This window comes from Panthera leo, chromosome B1 (genome assembly GCF_018350215.1).
Source record: "Panthera leo isolate Ple1 chromosome B1, P.leo_Ple1_pat1.1, whole genome shotgun sequence".
Lineage (NCBI taxonomy): Eukaryota > Metazoa > Chordata > Mammalia > Carnivora > Felidae > Panthera > Panthera leo.
Window position 1 is genome coordinate 174,840,979 of NC_056682.1, and position 27,242 is coordinate 174,868,220.

At 35.4% G+C, this 27,242-nt stretch overlaps 1 protein-coding gene across 3 annotated transcripts in view; it reads left to right on the forward strand.

Annotated features, from left to right (window-relative positions):
* ARAP2 (ArfGAP with RhoGAP domain, ankyrin repeat and PH domain 2) overlaps positions 1 to 27,242 on the forward strand; it is a 213,979-nt gene that overhangs the window by 138,546 nt on the left and 48,191 nt on the right. For 2 of the 3 annotated variants that reach the window (XM_042936649.1, XM_042936650.1), the window contains 6 exons: positions 3,546 to 3,758; positions 7,026 to 7,131; positions 12,728 to 12,875; positions 14,366 to 14,434; positions 16,981 to 17,055; positions 19,838 to 19,955. In XM_042936649.1, coding sequence (XP_042792583.1) covers positions 3,546 to 3,758; positions 7,026 to 7,131; positions 12,728 to 12,875; positions 14,366 to 14,434; positions 16,981 to 17,055; positions 19,838 to 19,955 — 729 coding nt within the window. The remainder of the gene's footprint in view (positions 1 to 3,545; positions 3,759 to 7,025; positions 7,132 to 12,727; positions 12,876 to 14,365; positions 14,435 to 16,980; positions 17,056 to 19,837; positions 19,956 to 27,242) is intronic. The other variant, XM_042936651.1, reaches the window with a different exon arrangement.

Below are 27,242 nucleotides of genomic sequence, written 5' to 3' on the forward strand. Positions count from 1 at the left end.
TAAAGTATTCCTTGATTCTTCATGTTTATTTTCAAATATGAATTCCTCAGGTTCCTTCTTTGTTACATATTTCATCAATACTCTAAAAGGTAGAAGATTGTGAACTATATTTTAAATATAAAAATGTTTTCTACCTTTTAATCTGTAGGTAAGTGCCATTGATTTAGATTACAAGTTTGGAAAAGAGTAAAATGATTGATCTTGTATTTGGGAAGGTAATTAACTTTTTTTTTTTGTTCTCTTAATATTAGAAGTGTCCTTGGGTGTTTTTAATTTGAAAAGAAGGTGTAATCAGTGACAGAGCTGCAGTAAAACATTGTGTTATTAGTTTGTTACTTATTTATTGTCTGTTGTGTGCCAGCCATTGATCTTGGTACTGGAAGTACAGCAGTGGGAGTAAAAAGTTAAAGACAAAGCCATGAATCATAGGTTTCAGTAATGAGAACTGACAACAAACTGCTATGAGTAAAATGTTAGAAATAACAAAGGCTATGAAGAAAATAATTTTTAGAAATTAAATTTATAATACGTGTATATTAATCTATCTTCTTCTGGAGAGAGTGCCATTTTAAGTATTTTGCTTATTTCGTATATAATTCAAGTATCATTAATCAGATTCACTGTGTTTGAATTACATATCTTTGAATTATATACCTACTGTAAATATGTATGCAGTCACATTATGTGGCTGTTACTCTATGAAATCCCTTCCTGTGATACTGTGTCCGTATATTCCTTATCAGTGGTAGTCATCTGTTTATTTGAAAATGGGGGAGGAAGAAGGTTATCATCTTCATTCGTTAGTCATTCAGTATTAGCACACTTGAATTTCATTGGTATAAATGAATTGCACATGTACTATGTTTTAGCAAGAGCAAAACCTCATTGGGAATTTTCACATCATGTTAGTTTCATAATGGCATAAGGTCTTTCTTAAGCTGTGAAATGATTAAAATAATTCTAGCTCCAGTGTATCCAATTTAAGGTTTCTCTTGGGAAATCAGAAGTTTCTTTGTGGTGTTTCTTTGAATTTAAAACCATTAAGCATTAGATTGTTTTCAACTAAATTTTATACATTAAAACTACTTTGTAACTCTGGCACAAGGTACATTAACTTGCATATAAAAGTAATAAAGCTGATGAAAGACTGTGTTTTGTTTTGTTTTTAATGAGCAGAATATGGGGGAAACCCTGATGTTACCAGCATGTATAGTAGGGAAGATATGACACACACTTGGAAAATGCCCAGTGATTAATAGAATGAAGATGGTTGACTCAAAGACTTTACAAGTCACGATTATTTTGAACTTCCTGACCTTTGTATTAAAATCTGAAGGCCAGTTTTTTTGTGTTCATGGTGTCAAGATTTTGAACAGAACCGGTTCACAGTCAAATTTTTAAAGTTTAATTTTTTTAATGAGTTTTAGTTTTTTAATGAGTTTTGGGAATTATTTTAATTTATGTAAACAAAATTATGTGTGCAGTTAATATATTTGAGTACTAGCTTTTAGAAATTCATTCAACGAGGGATATAACTTAAGGTCAAAAACTTAGTCACAGGTTTTTGTTTTTGTAGATGTTGCTTATTCTTACATTAAATGATCATTTATTGAATGCTTCCTAAGTTCTAGTCATGGTAGAGTTACTGTACACAGAGAGTAAGACATGAACCTTACCCTCTAGCTTTTTACAGATTTGTGAATCAAAGACGTTTAAACAACTAGGCATTTGTATCTCAAGTATACAAAATTCTGTGGTAGAGAGCTTCAGGAGTTGGTACAAGGAGAGCTTCATGGGTGAGATGTGCTTACCATAAGTCTTAACAGAAAATAGGAGCTAGTTAGGACAAGAAGGGAATCGGGATTCTATGAGGAGGATCAGTGTATGCTCATGTATGGAGTCATGAGAGAAGTTTTCTATTGAGGGAAGCGCCAGAGCTTAGCATGAGAAGAACAGTAGATGAGAGGCAGGAGGGTTAAGCCTATTCATGTAGAGTCTTAAATATTATAATAAATCCTCAAACTTGTCCTCTAGGCAGTGAGAGGGCAGTATCCAGATTTTTAAGCATGTTGGTGACACCAACAGACCTGTATCTCAGATCAAGCTATTATCAGTGTTGAGATGGACTGGAGGGCTACACAAGAATAGGGGCAGGAAGTTGTGACAATGTAGTGAGGAACTGAGTGCAAAAAAATAACAGGACATGGGATAGAAAGAAGGGGACAGTTTGAGAGCAAGGCTATGATGAAAAATATATGTGGCTTTTTAATATTGTAAGCGAAAAAGAAAAATTCTGACTTATAAAGGACTGAGGAGAAGGAAGTGCCATGTATTGAGATACCAGAGACAAGATAAAGACCATAGTGAGATTAACAGGTGAAGTAGTGAATGGGGCAGGAGACTTAATTCCTCAGATCATTTTGATTTATTCATGAAAATGGTGTGTGTTGCAGGTATATTTATAAAGTATCTGTATATAAAGTGTATGTGTGTGTGTTTGAAATCCTAGAAATGAAAACCTGGGTGAAAATGTATATGTGGTAGTTAAACTGATGAAGTTGGGTGGGTTCACCCACAGATTTTTGTAGGGGAGTAGAAAAGAGAAGAGAATTGAGACTGGATTTATGGAATCCTTAGTAAATACTAGATGGTAGAATAAATAGAGGACTGGACCAGTAGTCATAGAGGAATGGGGGGAAAGTTAGGAGATTATAATGTCATGAACGCTCTCCTTCATGACATTAAAAGAATTTTAGCAAGGATTCATATGGAGTGTCATACACTGCAGGGGATTCTCATTAGATAAAAACAGAAAAGCACCTAAAAAATAGGATGTCGTTGATATTCTTGATGAAGGTGGTCCCAACAGATGCACAGAAGCCAGATTATGGTTGAAGGATGAACAGGGGCATGAGATGATAGGAAGAATAAATACAGGAAAGTCAGCTGGGGTTTGGAAGGAAGAGAGATCCAGAGACCTGGGAGGGGCAAGGGAGCACTTTAAAATTTTGTTTGTATCATCATCATTATCCTCACTCCTCTCCGCTCCTCATCCTCTTATTTTATATGGGACACCTGGTGAATCAGTAACTTTGAAAAGGAGATGATTCAATTCCTCATCCAGAAGAAGGTGAAAGTGGGAACAGACAGAAATTAATATACAAATATGAGTGCAAAGGGCTAAGAAAATTTATACTAGAGCGCCTCACTTTTATCAGTGAAACTGGGGACAGGCTTGAATTCTGGGAGATAAAGTAAAGATTGGACACCTGTGGTAAAAGAACATTTTAAGATACCATGAAGGGGGAAGGGCTGGACAGAGGCTTGTTAAAAGCTTGCTAAAAGCTGAGAAGTTTGTTCATCATTTTAAGTACTTAAATTAGGGGGTAGGGGACCTTTTTCCCCTCATGCATGTTTATATCAACTCTTGGATAATGACTTTGTCTGGCTCAATGTCCCAACACAAAAGTCTATATTTCTAAGCCATAAAAGTAGATTTTGATTTTAGACTTCATATATGTAACTTTTTTTTTTTTAAACCAAAGGTTTAGGATGCAAATATATCTATCAAAAGAATGGTGATCCTTTGCATATAAGCGAACTCCTGGAGAGTTTCAAAAAGGATGCAAGGAGCTTTAAATTGAGGGCTGGAAAACATCAGCTTGAAGATGTGACAGGCGTGTTGAAAAATTTTCTCTCCGACATTGATGATGCACTTCTTACTAAGGAGCTCTATCCATATTGGATCTCTGCTTTAGGTAATACATATAATATGGAACATAATAAATGCTTGCCTTCTAAACTGATAATTATATTTTTGAAATCTTTGCTAATCTGCAAATTTAATTGAAAGGAACAGTGTACCTAAGGGCTTAGAACAGATACTGTGTAGATATCCATAGTTGTTTATATCTACCTCAAAAGAAATTTATAGTAATAATTGCTAAGTAGTATGTTAAAGTAATTCTTAGTTTGCAGATTTCTTAGTGTTTGCTTTGCTTTAACTTTGAAAGTGTTAGGGTTAAGTCCGTGTATGCTATTAATTTCTCATTAAGATTAAAATGAACGGTTTAATATAAGATTGGTTTTATATGATTTCCCTATATGGCTCTTTGGCTTCCCTTTATCATTCATTCTATCTCTGTAGGGTACATAACAATAGTTTTTAAACTCTTTCTTCATTTCCCCCTCAATAAACTAGAAAAAAAGAAGAAAAGCCTTTGCTATACTGTAAGAACCTATTTAAGAAATGACTCTAGAAAAGTAGTTTATTAAATCACTTGTTGGGTCAAATTGATTCAGTAAAACCTACATTTACATCTATTAATTCAAAATAACTCCTTTTACAAAAACATTACAACAATGAAGGCTTTTAAATGTAAACATTACCTTTCATCCCATCTTTCTAATAGAACTATTTTCATTTTTACGTCTTATTTTGTAGTCTTTGTCCCCCATACCTATAATTTATATATAATCCTTTATATTAAACCACAAACATTTCATGTATATCTACAATACTTTTAAAATTATTTTTGATCATTTTTTTCAATTAAAAAAATTTAAAAAATTAAAAATTATCATTGAATTTTTGACCATAATTTACTAATATATTTCTACTGTACATTTAATGCGTTTCAAGATTTTTTGGGAAAGTGACCTTTGAATTTGACTATATGATATGCCTCTGTTGAGAAATAGACTTTTTCAGTGAAAGTATTTGTTTAATCTCACACATAAATATGATATATTAAGGGATTAATGTTGAAGTGATGTCATAAAACATCCACAGTTTGAAAAATTCTCCCAAGAATGACCCTTATTAGTGTCAGCAAGAAGGGAGTTGTACTGTTGCTAAAATAAAGCTTTTCCTAATTTAACTACCAATTCAGAAGACTTTTATTTGCCTCCTGGTATTTCTCAAATCAATAGGTTCAACTCTAATCACAGAGAATTGATTGCATAATTATCTGAGATATAAAATATGGAATTAGATAATGTATCACTTTAAGCCCAATTACTTTGCCACTCTCATTTTTATTTCATGATTTATTATAATTTTATAACTATGAAGTTATTTATAGCATCTCTAGTTTATAAGGACTAACAATTTGTCTTTATTGTAAAATCGGTTATCAAAAATTTGAGGCAAGTATACTTTTGCTCAGTTGTCAAGTTCTAAGACAAAGATGTCTTTACTATTGTCAGTCTACCAGGAGTAGGTAGTTGGTAAATAGTAGCAAGTGTCAAAGAGCAATGTGTTCACCTTTTACTTGGATGAGAATTCTTTGAGAATTTACTTGGAGAAGGTTTTAGATGCTAGGTCAAATAGCCTTAAAGTCGTTTGCTTTCAGATCTAACATAGCTCACCCTAACTTGTCAGAGGTGCTCTATGTTGGATCTGAGAAGGATAAACCGGAACTCTCTGGATGACCTCATAGAAGAGCTCTCTTGGGTCCTGTGCACTGAGGCAAAGAATGCCTTACAGTGTCATACCACCTATTTATATGATCGATGATCTGTTCTTCTAAGAACACATTAAGTTGTCTGAAGTCTGCAGCTAGCTGACTAGTTCATTGTATTTTCTATATGACCTGAAATCTATCTTAAGTTTTACTTTCAAATTGCTTAAGCTTTATTTTGAAAATATCATCTATTTTATCCTTATAAGATTTGTGAAGATATGCTGTACTAGCATGACTTCTTGTTATAAAGGTAGTAATATTAATAACATCTTATTAAATTAATACCATTATAGTTAGAAACTGGATGACAAGAGGGTGTTTGGATTGTACTAGAGATGATAGATAATTCTTCATTCACTTCCAGTGTAGTCTTTGAATATAATTTTGGTGTTTTCCCCTCTCGCTTTTAGTCATCTATTAGCAGAGTTAAGTCAATATGATCATGTTTACCTCTAGAGGTCTTATACGTAGGCTACAGCAGTACAAAGGAGCTATGGTTACAGTTTTGATTAGGAGTGTAATTCAAAAATGTGCCACAGAGTTTCTTACCTCCCCAGGGATCCTAATGCCCTTTGCAAGTGACCGTGTACTCTTGAAAAATCATTAATGTGCTGCTGGCTTTCTGTGAATAGAATAGGTTGGGCTGAACAGAAAATGAAAAAGTCTTGTTTCCACAGGTAGTTGGGAATTGTGAGGGAATATATACGTGCAATCCCCTTGAGTTACAAAGTCACCACAAGTTATTTATTTGAAGAATGGTCTTTTATTTCCCCTGTAAGCTAGCAGGTTAGAGCAAACCACTGCTGCATGTCTTCTAGAGTCTAGAACTTTGGGGGTTCCTGGATCTAGTTTCTCTAAGTATTTGACTTCTGGGGTTAGGAGAGTGGAACATAATTGCCTCTCATCCTCCTGTGTATAACTAACCAAGTTCTGTCAATGACAGTGACAGAGGGACCATCCTTCTCTAAGTCTGTGTCATAGTTATCAGGGCCTGCACATGACTTCCTCCATTGCCCCCTTACCTTTTCCAATGACTTGGAGATGCTAGGGCTGGTCAAAGGCCCCTATATATGGATCTGCAGGGTAACACAGTTCATAGCTCCAAGATGGTTCATTAGTTTTGGTAAGATTTTTATGATTTCACAAGGGAAAAGAATCAGAAATGTCATTTGCAAATAACAGACTGAAATCTTCCCATAGCCAAAGTTAAAAGACTTTCAGTTTATCTCTCAATTTGTACTCGAATTTGAGTTATCAATTGAATATATTCCTATTAGATGAAGTTCAGTAGTTCATAAAGTAGAGGATAAAGTGCAACCTTGGGTTTTGAGAGTGCTTCATTTTTAATTAGAAAGCATAAGAACTCTGTCTTCCTACCATGGAATGTCTGTGTAAATGCCTTTCCAGAGTTATAGAAGCCTGAATATTTATTCTATTAAAACTTGATTAGATCACTTAGTGAGCTACAGTAATGAATATTGGTTTAAAATACTGTTAAAAGGCAAATTTGTGTTACAGACTATTAGTTTTGGCCTAAAATTGTTTGTTTTTAACCTCTAGATACTCAAGATGACAAGGAAAGAATTAAAAAGTATGGGGCATTTATACGTTCTCTTCCAGGGGTCAACAGAGCAACGTTGGCAGCTGTAATTGAACATCTTTACAGGTGGGTGGTTTCATGAGCTTTTCCAGACATTTTAGACTTGGCACTCTATAAGTCATTATTTCTTAAATTTAAAGTACTATGGCTAACTTTCTATATGTGACTGAATTATCCATCATACCTTAAAAATGGCTTCAATCCACTGAAAAACTGTTAGAACCAATGACATGAATTCAGTAAGATAGCAGGATCCAAAATTAACATACAGAAATCTGTTGCATTTTTATAGATTAATAATGAAGTAGCAGAAATAAATTAAGAAAACAGTCTCCTTTACAATTGCATTAAAAATAACAAAATACTTAGGAATAAACTTAACCAGTGAAGTGGAAGACTTGTACTCAAAAAACTATAAAACGCTGATGAAAGAAACTAAAGATGACACAAATAAATGGAAAGGTATACCATGCACAAAGATTGGAAGAATTAAATTGTTAGCAGTCTACAATTTTAATACAATCCATATCAAAATACCAACATAAGTTTTTAAAGAATTAGAACAAATAATCCTAAAATGTGTATGGACCTACAAAAGATCCCAAATAGCCAAAGCAGTCTTGAGAAAGAGCAACAAAGCTGGAGGTACCCCAATCCCAGATCTTAAGATATACCACAAATCTGTAGTGATAGAAACCTTGTGGTCCTGGCACAAAAATAGACACAGAGATCAATCAATGGGAGAGAATATAAAGTTCAGAAATAAACTCACACTTACATGGTTACTTAATCTGCAATAAAGGAGGAAAGAATACAATGAGGAAAAGAAAGCCGTCTCTTTAAGTGGGACTGGAAAAACTTGAGAGCCACATGCAAAAGAGTGGAACTAGACCACTTTCCAGCACCAGATACAAAAACAAAAACAAAGAAAACCAAAAAACTGAAGAATGGATTAAATACCTAAATGTGAGACCTGAAACAGTAAAAATCCCAGAAGAAGACATAGACAGTAATTTCTTTGACATTGGCTTTAGAAACCTCTTTCTGGATCTGTCTCCTCAGGCAGAGGAAACAAAAGCAAAAATAAACTATTAGGGCTGCACCAAAATAAAATGATTTTGCAGAGCAGAGGAAACCATCAATAAAACAAGGCAGTTTGCTGAATGGTAGAAGATATTTGCAAATCATATATCTGATAAGGGGTTTACATTCAAAGTATATAAAGAACTTATAGACGTCAACAATAGAGAAACAAATAATCTGATTAAAAATGGGCAGAGAACCTGAATAGACATTTCTCCAAAGACACACATATGGCCAACAGACACATAAAAAGATGCTCAATATCACTCATCATCAGGAAAATATAAGTCAAAACTATAATGAGATATCACCTTCTGCCAGCCAGAATGGCTAGTGTCCAAAAGACAGAAAATAACAAGTGTTGGCAAGGATGTGGAGAAAAGGGAACCCTCCTGCTCTATTCATGGGAATATAAACTAGTGTAGCCACTGTGGAAGGAGTATGGATGTTCCTCAGAACATTAAAAATAGAACTACCATATAATTTAGTAATTCCACTACTAGGTATTTACCCAAGGAAAATAAAAGCAATAATTCTAAAAGATATATGCACCCCTGTGTTTATTGCAGCATTATTTACAATAGCGTAGTTATAGAAGCAACATTAAGTGTCCATCAACAGATGGATGGATAAAGAAGTAGTAGTGTGTACACACACACACACACACACACACACACACACAGGACTATTACTCAGCCATAAAAAAGAATGAGGTTTTTGTCATTTTTAACAACATGGATAGACCTAGAGGATATTATACCAAGTGTAATAAGTCAGACTGAGAAAGACAAATACCATATGATTTCACTTATATATGAAATTTAAGAAAAACATGAATAAAGAAGGAAGAAAGGAGACAAAAAAGCAGTTTCTTAAATACAGAGAAGAACTAGGGGTTGCCAGAAAGGAGGTGGGTGATGAGTGGAAGGGGGGAAGAAAATGGTTTTAAAATAAAATCCCCAGCAAACTATCACTTGAATGTTTCTTTCTGTAATTAAGACCCATTTCAGATAAATAGCATACTGGAAAATTTCTTAAATGAATTAGAAACAATCATGTACAGCATCCCCAAGTGAATCCAGTATATAAGCACAAAGTTTAAAACTCATTTAAGAGGAAAGCTAGAGAAGAGAAGAAAGTACAAAGACCAGAATTCTCTAGCAGGAATCTGTCTGTGAGCACAGTATTTTCTCATGATGAACTCTTCATAAACTTTTATTTCTCCCTTATCAATTTGTGTCTAACCTAATTCTAATACTTTAGCATCATACTGTTGAACATATGAGAAAATTTTAGAAGTCTAAAATATTTTCTGCATCAGGGTATATAGTTTCCTTCATTTGGGAGGATAGGAAGAATATAGTAGTAGCTTGAGAAATAAGATCTCTGAAGGAGGAGGAATGTTTGAAAATAACCCTTTCGGTTAAAATGAAAGGTGTGTTGGTTGGTTGGTTTTGCTGTTAGAACTACTACAAGAACTTTAATAAGTGTAAATATGGCTTAGGGAGTATAGCATTGTCACCTCCTGCATAGATGCAGTACACCGAATTTTTGTGTAGCTGAATATTCTACTGAAACTATCTTATTTGCAGTCCGAGAAATTCTTATGAGACATTGGGACAGATTCTTCTTCAGAAATTTTAGGGGTGCCTGGGTGGCTCAGTCGGTTAAGTGTCCAACTCTTGGTTTCGGCTCAGGTCATGATCGCAAGGTGCGTAAGATCTAGCCCTGCATCAGGCTCCGTGCTGACGGCTTGGAGCCTGCTTAGGATTCTCTCCCTCCCTCTCTCTTTGCCCCTGTCCCACTCATGTTCATGTGCGTACACACTCTCTCTCTCTTTCTTTCTCAAAATAAATAAATAAACTTCAGAAAAATTTAATATATGACCGGACTGCTACAGTTTATTAAGTTAATATTTTGAACATTGAGTTACACATAATTGTTCTTAAGATTTTTTATTCAGATTTGAGTTTGAGATCACGACTTCCTTCCCATCCTTCCCCTCTCCCTCCGTTTCTTCATCTGGCATATATTTTAGTTCCTACTGTATACTAAACAGCGCCTATTAAGATTCCATGTGAACAGAAACATTTGAAGATAATAATACATGAATGACAAAAAGCCTTAAGTCCACAGTTCCCAACCTTTGCATCAGGGACCTCTGGATGTCAGAGTGAATGCACAGGAGTGATGCAGGGAATTTTATAATTTTTAGGGGAAGCACAGCATCACTGGAACAGATTTTAATATAGAGAATTTTAACATGGGAGGAAAGATTGAATCATTTGTTGTGTGTTGACATCCAGGGAATGCTTCACATTAAAGGGGTATGTGAAGGAAAGATAAGTAACAAGAAATGAGTGGTGGCTATTTCTAGGAAACAGATGTGCTGGGAGATGAGCTGGTGTGTAGTTGGCTGGCAGGAGGTTGTGAAAGGCTCAAGTGGTCATGTGAAAACATTCAGATTTTCACACAATAAAGAGTGACTGATCAAGTCTGTTTTAGGACAATAACCCATGGATGGGATTGATTGAAAAGAGATTGGAATAGACACAGAGAAACTAACCAGGAAACTGTTTTCTTGGGCTTCTAATGAGAAGGCCTGAGTGAGAAGAGACTCCGTGGGTTTAATAGAAACACTTGGGAATGATAGCTTGTGGGGCAGAGAAATAAAGGAAGGAAAGGAAAATACTGTATTCCTTGGACTTTATGTCATAAATTAAGGCAGCTGCAGAAATGAAAGAGAAGAGAGGTGAAGAGTAGCAAGGAGGATACTATTGCAAAAGGAAGTCTCAAGAAGGTGAGAATGTTTAATAGAGTCCTCAGAAGTTTGAGAGGTCCATTTGGTTAGGTCAGGTTGATTTAGTATTTAATTCCATCCCTGCCCCAGATAACGGATCGCTTCTTCCATGACTAACACTTACTTAATTCCATTCACCAGATATTTATTATGCACTCCAGTGTGATTAAAGCAACAGTTCCTGACTGGGAGATGCTCTGATTCTGGTAACACAGGCAGACCTGCAGATAAATTTTCCTGATGTTTATAATTTAGTGTGATAAGAGTACAGATGTAGTTTTGAGAGGGATGTCCACAATTATCACACCCTCCTCTATTAACTTGCGATTCCCTTTGCATCTTATAAATCACATACAATGATTGCACTTGCTCAGTCTCTGCCATGCAGTGTGGCATTTTGTGAGTTTCTTACACCATCATATATATATATTATATATATATAATATGTATATATAATACATATATATATTCCTGTCATCTTTACTCTCTTTTGTAACTACTAGAATCTCCTTTTAAAGACAGGTGTACCTAGCTTTGTCTTGTTTTATTCCTTTGATACAGTTAGTCTCTCCTTTTTAGTATGTATTTTAAAATTTAAAAATGTAATTAGGCAGTTGAGCAGGGTGTTATTATATATAGTCAGTGGCAAACAGCATTAATAGATACCCACATGTATATCACTTATAGTTCTTACCTGTGCATTTTTATTGATGTATATTTCCTTTTATTGGGGTGATGCCTGTAGGTTTTTTAAAATCACTTTGCATTACCATTTGTGAATACAGTTGACCCTTGAAATTCAGGGTTTAGGGGCAGTGCTCCCCTGCACATCAAAGTCCACATATAATTTGACTCCCCCCAATACTTAACTACTGATAGCCTACTGTTGACTGGAATCCTTACCAGTAACATATACAGTCAATTAATACCTATTGTGTATGGTATATGTATTATGTACTGTATTCTTACAATTAAGCTAGAGAAAAGAAAATATTAAGAAAATCATAAAAGAAAATATATAACTGTATTGTATTTATCAAAAAAATCCACATGTAAGTGGACCCACACAGTTCAAATTCTGTTGTTCAAGGGGTGAACTGTACTTTAAATGCTCTTTGTAAGGCCCAAATTTTGTAGCCTAATCATAGGGAGAGTTGACTCCTCTTTTCATGTCTTTTCACTGTAAAAAGACCTTCATAGTTATATCCAAGTCATATCCAGTAATTATATTTTTTAATTGTTTGCTTTTTGAGAGAGAATATCCTATTTTGGCTAACGGTACAAACACATGCTGCCAAGTATTTTCTCACCTGATTTGCACTTCCTGGAAAATTCAGCTCAGCCTTGAACCTTGAATTTGGAACTGTCTACTGTATGCCTCTCAATTCACCTTCCTTGCTATTTTTCCTACTTACCTACTGCCTCCTTTCCCCTGTTTCATTTATGCTTCAGCCCCGCTGGTCATTTTACACCATCGTTTAAGCCCATCTTTATGCCTTAGCCTCAGGTTGTACCATTGTCTCGGTGCATCTCATCCAGTCCACAGGCAAGGACTGCTTTGTAACTTGTAGTCGTATCTTCTTTAACAGTAGTGTTTTCTTATATTCTTGACTGTAAGTACTCAGAAGAACAAACTGTGCATTGTTCTTTAAATCACCACCGTACATCTTCTATCAGAGACTTTTGATGTGTGTGTGTATGTGTTAAATAATGATAAATGGGTATTATGACTAAAGTTCTATGAAGTGTGTCGTAATGAGCTATGCTTTTCTCTAACAGGGTTCAGAAATGCTCAGAAATCAATCACATGAATGCCCATAATTTGGCCTTGGTCTTTTCATCCTGTTTGTTTCAAACTAAAGGACAAACTAGTGAAGAAGTGAATGTAATCGAGGACTTAATTAATAATTATGTTGAGATATTTGAGGTAAATATTTTATATCCTGCCCTTTTTAAAATAGTTTCGATGTTACTGTTGGCAAATAAAAATTTATATTTTAGGATTTTTATAATCACGTCTTTATGAATATCTAAAAATAAAGAATAGTTACATGATCTTTAATATTTTAGATACAAGTAGCCTTTTTAGCTGTAGCCATTCATTTAAATTTGACTGCTTTGAAGCCATCTGGTGTCTGTTGGACAGAATATTCCTATTTATAGTGTTTCTGTGGCTTTTTTTTTTTCCTTGTCAGTGTGTGTATGCATTAAGTGTGTCTACTTAGAGGTGTGAAATTGTGAATTTTACAAATTTGGTAATAAATACCAGGCTGATAAAGTCTGCAATTGAATGCATTTTAGTGTTTTATTTTAATTGTGTCTGAATTGGAAATGAAGAAAATCCCGAAATAATGTTCTGTGGTTTTTACTAAGTGTGTTCTAATTATTTGACTTTCAATTTGCTATTTTATGAAGTTAATATATTCATGTTTCATCAGAAAACTGTTGGAATAAGGATAATTTCTTAGTTGAAAGAAGTAAAAATCGAGGAAATAAGCCCAGGGTTTGAACATGGGGGGTATATAGGGTATTTGGGTCAAAGGTCCAACTCCATTGCTTCATGAACACTGACCTCTTGATTACCACTAGCATGGTTGCATTTAACCTTTTGGGGCACTCTATGGTGTTGTATAAGACTTCTTGTTTTCCAGGATTATGGGTATGTCCGTTGAAATTAAATGAGTTAATGTAATAGGTTATTCTATGTAGAGTTCTTACATTCTTATAGTAAGTGATTGCAGGATTCCTTAGCCAAGGGAAAGAAGCTCTACTTTAATAAAATAAAAACACACCATTTGTATCTTCATTTATATAGGAATGGACACCAAGATTGTTGGATTCTCTTTGCTCTTTGATCTCTTTCTTTCTATATGTGTCCACTGTTTTTGATCAACAGCAGCTTCTTTGCAGTAATTCTCATGCTGAGAAATGAAAGAATTAGGAAAAAAATAATGTGTGGCTTTACATGCTCTCTTTATTTTCTATGTTTGTACTGTTACATTAACAAAAAAATAAATGATTATTTTCGTAGTTTTGCTAACCCCAGCTTTAAATCATAGGAATTTTGTAAGCATTTAACAAGCATTTCAGTTTGAGAAATTAGTCTTATCTTGTAACCTACATCAACTCTAACAAATCACTCATTACCCCCTTTGCTTATTAAGTCAATTAGCAGTACAGCTTCCATTGATGGAGTCTGCAGCTTGAAGTGATGTCATCATAAAATTCTCTGAACTTTATGAGGCTCTATCATGTTGGCTTTATTTCTGCCCTGGCTGTGTGGGCCCATGCTGATTAAGATGGTCATTCTCATTTATTTTTAAATTGTTGGTCTTTAAATTCCTGAAGAGTTATGTGAGGATGAGTACCATCACTCCTTGTATTTTATTAGAATGTCCCAAATTATATTTTAAACAGGTTAAAGAAGACCAAGTCAAACAAATGGACATAGAAAATAGCTTTATTACCAAGTGGAAAGACACTCAAGTGAGTAGTAATAGTTAGATCTCCAAAGAATAAAAAAATAATTTCAAAAATAACAAAAACTAAAAACTTCTGTTGTAAGTAAAGCTGTTTGTTGTATTTATTTTCAAGTTCCTATTTGAAGCAAAGTAAAAGTAATGGGGAAAAAAGAACCTAGATAAAATAGTTGCCTAATTCTGCAGCACGACGTTCATATGTGAAATGCCAAAGTATGTTAATGCAAATTTTTCAAAATAAAGAAGGAAAAATCATTATTAATCTTATCAAATGCCCTTTATAAAATCAATTTCTAGTTACAAATGCACTATTAAAAATACGAGTGGATTTCAAAGGAAGCATTTAAAGCCAAAGAAATACAAGACTAAATTGAAAATTCAGCTCCGTAATGATTCTTTTTTCCATTATGATTTTGAAAATATAAATTATCTCTTCTATGCTTTTGCTCTGCATGCTCTCAGATGATTATATTAGTGGGAATTTTTCTAATGTCAGCTTTGTAACATACGCTGATTTATGTCTGAAATTGACTATTTTCTAAATCTTCTTTTGCTTTCCTCAGTTGCATTATATTGGATTTGTGTGTTCAGGGTGCACTACCGTTTTCCAGGGAACCTTTCCTTGTTTGATGAGCATTCACTGAACTTTCTTAAAATTGGTATTTAATCTTCTTCTAATCACTTAGGAGTTGTAGTGGATTCTGGATACAAATGTAAATAATATAAATGGGTCGAGTATCTTCTGTTTATAGATATACTCAGAGAATGAAGCAAATGCTTCCTTACTAGGAACTACTATTAGGAGCTTATTAGGAGCTACTATTCCATAAGAAGGAGAGGAGAAAGGGCTGCCATCCCAGTGCCCGAGATCCCTGAGTGCTAGCACTATGACAGTACTTACCTACGAAAGCATCGCCTCCATTTTGACCCTAAGTAATTAATGTAGCCTGTAAAACTAAGAAATCTGGCTCATTATCAGTTAGTTCTCCTGAATGACTGTTTTTTTTTTTTTTGGGGGGGGGGGGTGGCAAGGGGGGTAGTAGTCTCAGTCATGAAATAAAGGGTTGTGTGAGCCCAAGGTATAATCTTTGGCAGCATTACCTATGTTGTAATAAGATAAAATATGAGTGTCCTTCTGCATTTTTATCTTTTATATTCATATTGCAATAATGAAATGAGTCTTGGCTGCTTTTTAATTAAGTATACGTAAGTAGAAGAAAAGAATTGTCTATAAAATAGTAGTAATTGGACAGGAAAAGTAGAATACTTTGGAAAAACCTGTTCTTTTGCTTGTGTTTTTCTCTAATCCATTCAAAACTCTGCTCTGGTGTGTTTTTCTGACAGGCTCCATGTCTTATCCCTGTTTGAATTTCTTAGCTATTCTTGTTTTAGCTTCACTCTGTGAGTTCTTTGTGTTTGCGTTTTTAATTTTTAAAATGTGTCCTTCCTGGAGAGTTGTTTATGCAAACACAGTGAAAAGTAGAAATGTCAACTGTATCTTTTCTTTCCTAGAATTTTTGTGTATCATCAAAAATGAGTAAGAAAAATTGGAAATAAGCTTTTCTAAGTCTCTAATGCCAGAGTAATTAAAAACACTTCTTCAAAGTACATTTTTTAGATGTTTTCTTTACTATTTTTTTCATCAGATTTTATTCTTAGGCAAATTTAACTTCAGAATGATAGTTTCTCCGTTATGACCATTTTTTAAATTGTGAGATATTATTTCTAAGTGGTTATATAACTTAAGGCAATTTCTGAAAAAAGCTGCTCAAGATATTTTTCATAGATTGGTTTAAATTCTGTGTTAATTATACTTTTCCTCATTATACTGATGATCTACATGGTGGTATCTTACGGTTTTTGTTTTGTTAAGGAGTGTCTCTTCTTCACTTAATATGCCTCCTGGTCTATAATAGTGACCCAAATAATGTAACACTTAATGCTTGGCTGAAAGTAATTAAAATAAAAACCTCTCCTTATTATCTATCTTATTCTTTCCCTTCAAATTTTTTTTCTTTGCCAACTATCCTTACTCTTTTTGTAGTTGTAATATAGCTCCAACCTAACTTATCCTCAAATTTCAATTTTTGTGCATTATCGCTTTGAAGATCTAGCAATGCCTATTTTCTCTTTCAATTATGGGTATTTACCCACCCTGTAGATTGGAGCACAATTACATATGGATCCTTTTCATTCCTCATTTTGTTTCTCCTATTAACATACATGGTGATGGCCCTCATAGCGTATGTTGTTGAAAGTGCACGTATTCCCGTTGCAGACAGGTTTGTTATTTTAGTAAGAATATAAGAGTATTTCAGGACACTAAATTCTTAATTAAGAGATGAAGAAGTTGCCCTGTGATTATATCCTTTGTGTAGATTCCTTTTTCTTAGTCAACCACATCTGCAAGATGAGAATTCTTGTACTATTAACAGGCTCATTTCATTATTATGAAATATTTCAAAAAAGGACTAGGACTTTCTGTCTTAAGTGTCAGAAGTATGTTCTCAGAACATGCCTGTATTTACTCTCTTCACATCTGCCCTTTCCTAGGTTTCCCAGGCTGGAGATTTGTTAATTGAAGTGTATGTAGAAAAGAAAGAACCCGACTGCAGCATTATAATTCGGGTGAGTCCTAAAGATGGATGTAAAGGGTACTTCTGGAAATCGCAACTATTAATACACATTAATTTATGTACCTTGAATTTTCCATCATCTCTTGTATTTTATTTCGCCTGTCCAGTTCAAACCATGATTGATTGCCACGATTGACTTTTTATTCCAGTATTCTCCAGGAATTCCATAACTTAGGTATTTGGAAAGAGAACATCTTAATGCACTTTAGGTTATGGTTACGATATTCTATAGGTTCTAAAAAAATAACTTGAGCTCAAATAGCTGCCCCTCCCTTTCCTAGCTTCTTAATATCAGGCAAATTAACTTACTCTGTCTGAGCCCCAATCATCTCACGTATAAAATGAGGAAAAATTAGAGTATTTACATAGTATCATTGATGTGAGTCCTCAGTAAGATACTGGGTGTAAAACACTTGGTGAATTGCCTGGCACAAATAATACTACTATTGGCACTTAATAATTACTACTAGTCCTATATTATTTTATTATTTATTAATAGTCTTCTACTCTTGTATCCTAGACTTTCTGTCTCCAATTTACTTGAATATTGGATAACTCTTTTATGAGAATATGAATCATTTTTTTTCTTTCTTTCTTTTTTTTTTTTTTTTTTTCCTGAATTAAAAGTATCCCTCTCGTGCTGCCATAATTCAGTACTTAGTCTGCCTTAGGGGGAGGGTAACAGTGATAATTCAGATTCCTACTTAGTAAGACTACATTCTATGTTTGAAGAAGACATTTTGCCATCTAAAGTCCAATATTTAAACACAGTGTTACGTATTTCTGGGCTTCAGTTTTGTTAGATGCATTGTAATTATTAATTTATATTTTTTAACAATTACATATTGTGTCTCTGTGGCACTGGTTAACTCACTTAGAACATGGAGTGAACTGCTACAGTAATAAGTTTTGTTCCAAAGAGGCAGGCCACTCCTTGGCCACATCAGATTTCCTATGTTGATCGTGGCATGTTGATCATAGGGGACACGAGGAAGAAATACAGAGAATCAGCACGAGTCCATCACTCATGCTAGAGGAGGTGTTCAGAGCACATGACTTAGCTCCACTTACACACGCACTGTTTAGTAGCTCATTTTAACACAAGTTATTATAATTGAGCAAAATTCTTATTTTAAGTAAATGCACGTAAAGGACTATATAGTTTCACCTATAAGAACTCCAAGTTCTCTCTAAAAACATAGCAAAAACTATGTAAAAATAATCATTAACATATGTTTCATGCTTAAGACTTTGGAAGACTATTCAGTTATATTTATTTCAGTTGGTTGTTACCTAAGTCCCAGGAAGCAGGTGAAACAGGAAATGTCTCAAGTTTACATGAATGCAAACTGGAAGTTAAAAGTGTTAAGGCCAGAATACATACCTTGGTCATCAGATTCCTAACCTGATGCTCATCATACTGATTTCTATGTTCCTTAGAGTAATAATTTGCAGAGTGTACCGTGTGCAGTTCTAGGAGCTCCCTGTCCTTGGGAGCCCTCTGGGACAAGGAATGGAGTTCAGTTTTCCACTCCCATGTCTACCTGAGGCACTCCCTGCCTCTCTTGCGGTTTGGTTTCTCAGTAATTTATTATTTTAAGAGAGGGTTATGCTTCTTAAAAAAATGTCAGAGCCATTCAGATGAGCAGCATTATTGAAATGATTCCTCTGATGTTTCTACTACAGTTTTCCACTTTGCCCAGATAGTGAGATTTTTTTTTTTCTTTCAAGATTATGTTTCATTGGGCTGTTTAAAATAAAAGATAGTGGACTTCATTTTATCATTAATACATTCCAAAGAAAGTACTAAATTCCACAAAGTCCAGAAAATAGACTGTATGAGTTACCTGTAATGGAAGGTGTTCTGTGCTACTTACATATGTGCGATATGCTCATGATGGGTCATGGACAGGAGAAATGGTAACGAGCACGTTCCTGTTGGAAGAACTTTTAAAATAGGTGCATACTTCGACTGAAAATGTGCAAACGAGGTTGCAGTCGCAGTATCCTAATGTTTAAAACATCTTCTCTTTGTGTACGTTTACAACTAAATTCAAATTGAAGAAAGCCAGCTTGCTTTTGTCCAGTGTGCATTTAAGATTGGCAGAAACAAAAACACGAAGAAACAAATCGAAAATCCCAAAAGTCCCTGAAGAAGACAGCATGCTTATGCCATGGCCTCAGGCTTTGGGACTCTTGTAGAGCTGGCCTCTGCCCTGCAGTCCTGGCTCTAGCATGCTTTGGGACCCCACCATCTGTCACTTGGCATAGTGGGGCCCACCACAAACCACTAAGACCCTGGGGCTTTTTGGCATGGTAGACAGCAGTCGATTGTGTATAATTCAGGGCCCAGACTGAATCATCCAAACCACTTTGAACTCATGAATATAAAACTGATGAGTGAAATTTTTTACTCCTAGAATGCTGTTGGATTCACTGTCTAGTGAAAGATCTTCTTTGTATGATTAGGTACATTTTCTTTTTCCCTAATTGCTCACTGAGAAAAAAACAGATTTTCCCAGATTATGTCTATATTGTAAAATGTTCATGTGCTCACATTAAAATGTATTCTATTTTATGGAGAAGATCTGAATATGCTGTTTTTTGTTTGCTTGCGTATTTTCTTCTGTGTGCTTAGAGAAGCTAAGTAAACATACTAAGGGAGAAACTTAAGAGTGTCGTAAGTTGGTGGATGGGGTGACCACTATTGGCTCTGTCATATAGCTATTTCTGTGTCTGATGTACATTCTGAAGAAATTTTGCTTCTCTTACAGATCTCTCCTGTGATGGAAGCAGAGGAATTAACTAATGATATATTAGCAATAAAAAATATAATTCCTGTGAAAGGTGATATCTGGGCCACATTTGAAGTCATTGAAAATGAAGAGCTAGGTAAGTGATTTTCATGATAGGATTCTTAAATTCCTTATAGTATGAAGAAGTACTATTTTTGTGCCAAGCAATTATGAACATTTTGTGTTTTTTAAAGGTTAACTTCTCATTTTTCATTCCCTTCTACCTCCGTGCATGTGTTCTATGTCATTGCCACTTGAGTTTGCCCTCCTATGATTTTACTCATCTAAAGGATTATTTTATTGACTATGGAAATATAATGCAAAGCATTAGACATCCATGTTGCTACTTTAAGAAATAGGCCTTTGTTTGTAAAGACAAGCAATTTTATTTGCAACTATTCTAATTTTTTTAATGTTAAATAAACATAAAATAAATAAGTTTTGAGAGAGAGAGAAAGAGAGGGCAAGCAGAGGAGGGGCAAAGAGAGAGGGAGACACAGAAAGGGAAGCAGGCTCCAGGCTCTGAACTGCCAGCACAGAGCCCGGCACAGGGCTTGAACCCATGAACTGTGAGATCATGACCTGAGCCGAAGTCCAGTGCTTAATCGACTGAGCCACCCAGGCACCCCTGATTTATAACTATTCTGAATGGCACTATCACTATCCATCTCATTTCCTATACACTGCTCTTTTAACAAAAACAATGTTGATTAAAAGATTATTACTTATTAAAGAAAAAACTTTTTTAAGCTAGTAGCAGCTTATTTTTTGTTTTTTGTTTCTTCTTTTCATCTTAGTGGAGTAGATCAGATATTTTATCATCTTTTATCTCAGACATGGAAGGGTAGAGATTTTAAAACACCTTGACTATCCCAGTAGTCAGATGCTGAATAAGCTTTACATTCTAATGACACCATTTGGTTTTAAAGACCTCTAGGAAAAAAAAAAGATGCAGAATGTCTTTGTCCCTTGACCATCTGTCTAGCTGCTACCTACTAAGGTGTTGGGACCCTTTCAAGTATAGCTGTCAAACTGCCAAAAGTAAAATCTTGCCACCTGCAAGCTCAAGATAAAAATTAAAATTCAACATTGAAATACCCTATCGTGTATTAGTAGGAGTGTTGTAATCAATGTTCAAATAAAATGGGATGTCAACTATTTTGTCTCTCATTAGTCTGCATATTTTCATATCGTTTTTATCATGCATAATTCTTTAAAAATCTAACTCCTACTAAAGAGGTAATAAAAAAGTAATTTTTAGATATTAATTGTCAAGATTCAGTGACTCCCATGCTTTGGTGTTGGTTCACGCTGTGTCTCCATATTTGGTCTCTCCCATTTACAGAAAGTGGTTTAGCAGATGACCACTGTGACCCCCAGCTTCTAAGCCCAGTTGGTTTGCTTCAGGCTTTACCTGTCCTCTCCATAGGGTTTATAACTAAGGACTATTCCCATTCCTTTTGAGGGTCTTTCACTCTGTATTTGATACTACCTGGATTGTCCTTCTTTCTCTCTATTCCTTTTATTTCATTTGTCAAATTTCCTTTGTCTATCCACTAAGTGGTAGCTTTTTGCTGACCCAATCTCCTTTGCCATCTTTTTTCATCATATATGTTCTTGATAGATAATCTCTTCCATTCTTGGTCCTTGCCTAACCAGGGTAGGCTGCTATTTCCCAAATGCATCTTTACTCTCCCCCTTCTGGGCAACCAGTTTACCTCCTTTAAAACCCATACTAAGGGTTCCATTGCACTTTGTGTCTCTTGAGGAGAGCTCCTTGAAAGGAAGGAGGAACTTTCTTTTTTCTGTCTCTAGTGTCTGCCATAATGCCTTACCCATAGTTGCCATACAGTTAAAATCTAAATAAGTAAAGCACAGTTTTTCATTACTATATGGTATATAGGTGGTACAGTCTTTTGATTTTTTTGTTGCTTAATTGTAAGGAAAGGGTTAGGTTACTAGCTTCATTGTAATTGTAAGTAAAGGATAACTCTCGTATTACTGCCAAAGTTATCTTTCTAAATCACAAATAGGATCATATTGTTCCACTGTTTTAAAACCCTTTCATTAGGTGCTTATTGCCTGTCCTTCAAGATCCAGTTTAGATGGTCCTTCTTCCGTGATGATGTTTAAATAAACATAGTTCCCACTGAGCTTTTTCTGATTATTTGATTATCGATCCATAATACTGCATATTATCTGACTTGTAGAATAGTATCGTGTATCTGCCTCTGCCCCAGAATATTAGTTTTTCAGGACGTTTGCCATTATTTTTTAGACCTTTCTATCTGTCACTACCTCTAGTGTAGTGCAGTGATATAGAATGGACCCTAAAAATATCTTATTAACTGAAGTGGAATAAAAAATACATGCATTCGGAACTTGAGTGATTCGGACTGTTGCTCTTTGGATTAGATGTATCCAAGTAGAAGGTACATGAAAAGTAATTCCTGTTTAGAGACTAGGAATCGCTAGGAGATTTCAAGGCCCTGCTTAGCTCTTAGACAGCTGATTGTTTCCCAAGTGCTTCTATTTCTGTTGAATTTATGAGGACATCTGCAGCAAAATAATGAATCATGGATTTGGGGATAGACATCCTCTCCCACTGCCCTATTCTCTCAAGGACTGATTTAAAGCATATCCCAGTGTCACATCATTGGAGCTCTGTGCCTTTGGGCATTGGTCCTCCTGACTGAGAAGAGCAAGCAGAATGAGCGAAGACAGGATGTAATTATAGCTAGAAGAGAGGTTGCAGTATATCTGGCAACATTGTTACTAGATTTCACGTTGGGAAATGAAAGGCTGCTTACTCTGAAAATGGCTGGTTATTAACTTGCATATGACAATTAGTACTTCACAAATTGTAAGATTAGAGTGAGTGGGGTTTTTTGTTTTGTTTTTGTTTTGTTGTTGTTGTCTTTTGGTTTCTTTCTAACTCAAAAAAAAAGTTATCTTGGGGTTCCTGGGTGACTCAGTTGGTTAAACGTCCAACCCTAGGTTTCAGTTCAGGTCACGATCTCATGGTTTCGTGAGTTCAAGCCCCACATCCGGCTCTGTCCTGACAGTGCAGAGTCTGCTTGGGATTCTTTCTCTTCCTCTCTCTCTGCTCCTCCCCCACTCATGCTGTCTCTGTCTCTCTCAAATAAATAAACTTTAAAATAATAATAAAAAGAGGTGCCTGAGTGGCTCAGTCTGATGAGCTTCTGACTTCAGCTCAGGTCATGATCTCATAGCTCATGAGTTCGAGCCCCACGTCAGGCTCTGTGCTGACAGCTCAGAGCCTGGAGCCTGCTTCGGATTCTGTGTCTCCCTCTCTCTCTACCCCTAACCCACTTGCATTCTGTCTCTCTCAAAAATAAATAAACATTAAAAAAAATTTAATAATAAAAAAGTTATCTTGATGAAAATATAAAAACACATATGGGATAATCAAAGGAACACCCCGTGTACACCAAGAAAGAATACATTTGATGGAGTTAAGAATTCACATTTGGCATGGTTTTAATATCTGGTCAACTCTTTAAGTAGAATTCTCCAGAGGAGAAAGCTAAGATCGTTTTTACTGCCTCTAAGGGAGCAGTGCTAGGAGAGCAGCAGAGGGGCCAGTGATTGTGCTGGCTTTACTGAAGCAGATGGAACCTGTGTGTTCCACCTGACCTGCTGAAATGTTAAAAGCTTTATTTCTAGTAGCATGCAGGGAAGATAAAGTAAAATATAAAAAGAAGCTAAAAATGAAGGCGTTGGTAGTCACAAGATTGTAGTTGATAGGAAGAATGTCAGTAGAGAATTGCTGCTTTTTCAAATATAATTATAAATCCCCCAAGTAACCAAAAATAGTCTGAGAGATAGAGAGGTAGAGGGGTAAGTGAACCAGAAGTGCTGGATTTTGTTTTAGGTGCCACTAAATTTTCTACCCTATCATATCCAATGCCCCTTTTATAATTATTTTGTAACGTTTCCTTTACTCTTCTGAGATACTCTATTATATTTAGTTTTTTTAAAAAATAATACCCTAGTTATATAAAAATAAGAGGAAAATATGTTATATAAATGCTCAGAAACCCCTATATGGTTGAGGATAATGAAAATAGATTCTTAAACCTATAAATGGAATTGCCATGGGTATGACAAGTACCAAAGCAGACTGATAGAAGCATGTCAATTTGTGACTCATATATCATTAGCATCACTGCTGTCATTGGTGAAATTGTGTCCTAGTCCATTCAGGCTGCCATAGTGGAATTCCATAGATGGGAGCTTATAAATAGTAGAAATTATTTTTCACAGTTCTGGAGGCTGGGAAGTTTCACAAGATCAGGGTGCCAGTAGATTCAGTGTCTGGTGATGGCCTGTTTTCAGCTTCATAGAGGGCTGTCTTTTCCCTGTGTTCCCACATGATGGAAGGGAGCTCTTTGGGGTCTCTTTTACAAGGGCACTAATCACATGCATGAGTGCTCTGCATTCAAGACCTCTCTGAAAGGCCCTACCCCCTAATACCATCACATTGGGGATTAGGTATCACCATATGAATTTGAGAAGGACAAACATTCAGACCATAGCAAATGGTGGGCAACTTTTGTTTTGCTTATATGGTAGTCAGATTGATGGAAAAACATGAGCTATTAAAACCATATAAATACTTTGAGAATATGTATGTAAAGCTGAGTTAAATTCTAGGCTCAGCTAATTTCTGAGTTGGTTTCCCCTCTAAGTAAAGGTCTGGTGGGACATTTGAAATTTGTACTGGGTAGAGAAACAGTCATTCTTGTCTTATTCATTGAAAGATGCTAAGTAACCTTCATCCACTGCTGCCAGTCATTAAGACAAGCTGAAACCTACCCTGGGAAAGGGTACCACCTTCATCCAGAGCTAATCTTCTGAAGTATGCTCTTATCTTAATGCTTCAACTTCAAACGGAAAGGCCTTCACATGCTGGAAGAGGAGGAAGAAGGAAAAAAAAAAAAAAAGAAAAACACCCAAGGGGCCTCATTTAAGTGGGCTTCTTCACTGAGCGGTTCAAGTTTTTTGAAGCAGTTGCTTTCTCTGAAGGAGTATCAGAACATTTTCTTGTTTCTTCCTCATAGTTACTGTGATATGGAAGATCTGTTCATTTTTTCATCAGGATTCTTTCCAGCCCTTCTTCTGATGACACAGAAATGCTTTCACCCTCTGTGTGGACAGGACTGAGAAAACTTGCATAGCTCTTAGTTTGGCGCTAAGAATTTAACTATTGGGATAATCATGATTGTTTGAGAAAACAAACATGTCTGTGTCATTACTGCCCAAAATTTAAGGACAACACCTGTTAATTACAGTGGAAATTGGATAGCTCTCTCTCTTTTTAACAAGGCAGGCCAGGTTTATTCTGTGACATGATTTTAAGATATGGAAAATGAGGGGCGCCTGGTTATGAGGTGTTCGGTCGGTTAAGCATCTGACTCTTGATGTTGGCTCAGGTCAATATTTCACAATTTGTTAGTTCGAGCCCCACACTGGGGCATTGTGCTGACAGTGTGGAGCCTGCTTGAGATTCTCTCTGTCTCCAACTCTCTGTCTCTCTGTTCCTCCCCCCACTCGTGCTCTCAACTCTTTCTCTTTCTCAAAAAAAAAAAAAATGTAAAAAAGATAATGATAATGTGATTTATGTAACTAAATAATCTCCTCCATAACCTTTTCTTCTCAAATAACTATACTGAGTTCTCAGCAATTTTTATGCTATAGATAGTAAGCAACTGAGTTATTTATTTCTAGTAATGCCCTAATGCCAGATGATGTACATACCATATAATCTATCATGACAGATGGCTGCAAATGGAACTGTAAATAAAAACTTTTTTATTGGTAGGAATTTATATTCTAGCAACGTTTGATGTCTCAATTTCCCCTGCCTATTATCTCTTAAGGTGGATTTTAATGCCATTTTATAAACATAGCATTGGTAGTCTAATAAATACGTAACCTTTTCATCCCATGTTTCAGCTCTGTTTTTATGCAGGAACTTGGATATTCAGGATTTTCACTGTCCTAAAGCATGTCATAATATGATACTGATGTGAAAAACATACTTAGCAAATTTTTTTGCAAATCTGTATTTCTGTATCTGTGGTGTCAGTTATACTGTGATTGTAACATCACTCAACGGTTAGAGCTACCACTGTAGTATCTATCTACTTATAATAGGGACCCTCTTTAATGCAAATGTTCTAATACTTGGAAGTTTCATTACCAATTTAATTTGATAATAAAGAAGAGTGAGATTTTATTTTAATCCAGATACTGTTTTCCAGTTGGGAATATAATTCTTACCTCTAAGCCGACTGTGGGCTCATCAGTTTCCTTAAGTGCAGGATGTTGAAAGTCTCTTGGTATTATTTCCTTACCATCTTGTCACCAAGGATAGGAAAGTGAAGAGGGAAGTATGAATTGACATTGTTTTTTTACTTATGTTTGGTCCTCAGAAAAATCTTGGTGAGTTGATACTTTTTTCTCCAAATTACATGTAAGAAAATAATTATGTGAGAGTTCACATACTTGCCCAAAATAAAACTTAAGTTGGTGTTTAAAAATACTGGGTTTTAAAGTCAGGTGGATATGAGGTTCACATCTTTGCTCTTCTCTTGAACCAGCTCTTTGGCCTTAGGCAAGTCATCCCTCTAATCCTTGTTTTTCTTTATATGTAAAATATGAATGATACCTAATGAAGAGTGCTGTGAGGATTAAAAGTGATAACCTGTGTATCTGGTATGTATTGTCTGATACATGGTTATTCCAGAAATGACAACTGTTAATGGCATCAGTACCATCCCAGAGATTGCAAGTAGTGCAACCAAGAATTACATACATTATGCCAAATGTAAAGAGAGTACTTCTTCTATAATTAGTTTTTTTTAAGAAATATAGTTAATTCTAATTATAACCTCCATTAATAGAAGACGACCATTAATGGATTAATCAACAATTGAATTTATAACTTTGACAATTTATAGGAAGTTATGACCTTTGTCAAAACTTTTAGAAAATTACTTGAAGAAAAATGGGACTGACAGAGCATAGAAGATTTTGGCTGACTTTGAAATTTGGCAGAATTTTGTCTGCTGATTCATTACCAAATATTTTCTGTTAATTATAGTCCACCATAGAAATGTCTAGTAAGGGGGCGCCTGGGTGGTTCAGTTTAGCGTCCGACTTCAGCTCAGGTCATGATCTCACAGCTGGTGCGTTCAAGTCCCGCGTCGGGCTCTGTTCTGACAGCTGAGCCTGGAGCCTGCTGTGGATCCTGTGTCTTACCTCTCACTGCCCGCCCCCCACTCATACGCTGTCTCTCTCTCTCTCTCTCAAAAATAAGCAAACATTAAAAAAAAAAAAAAAAAAAAAAAGATGTCTG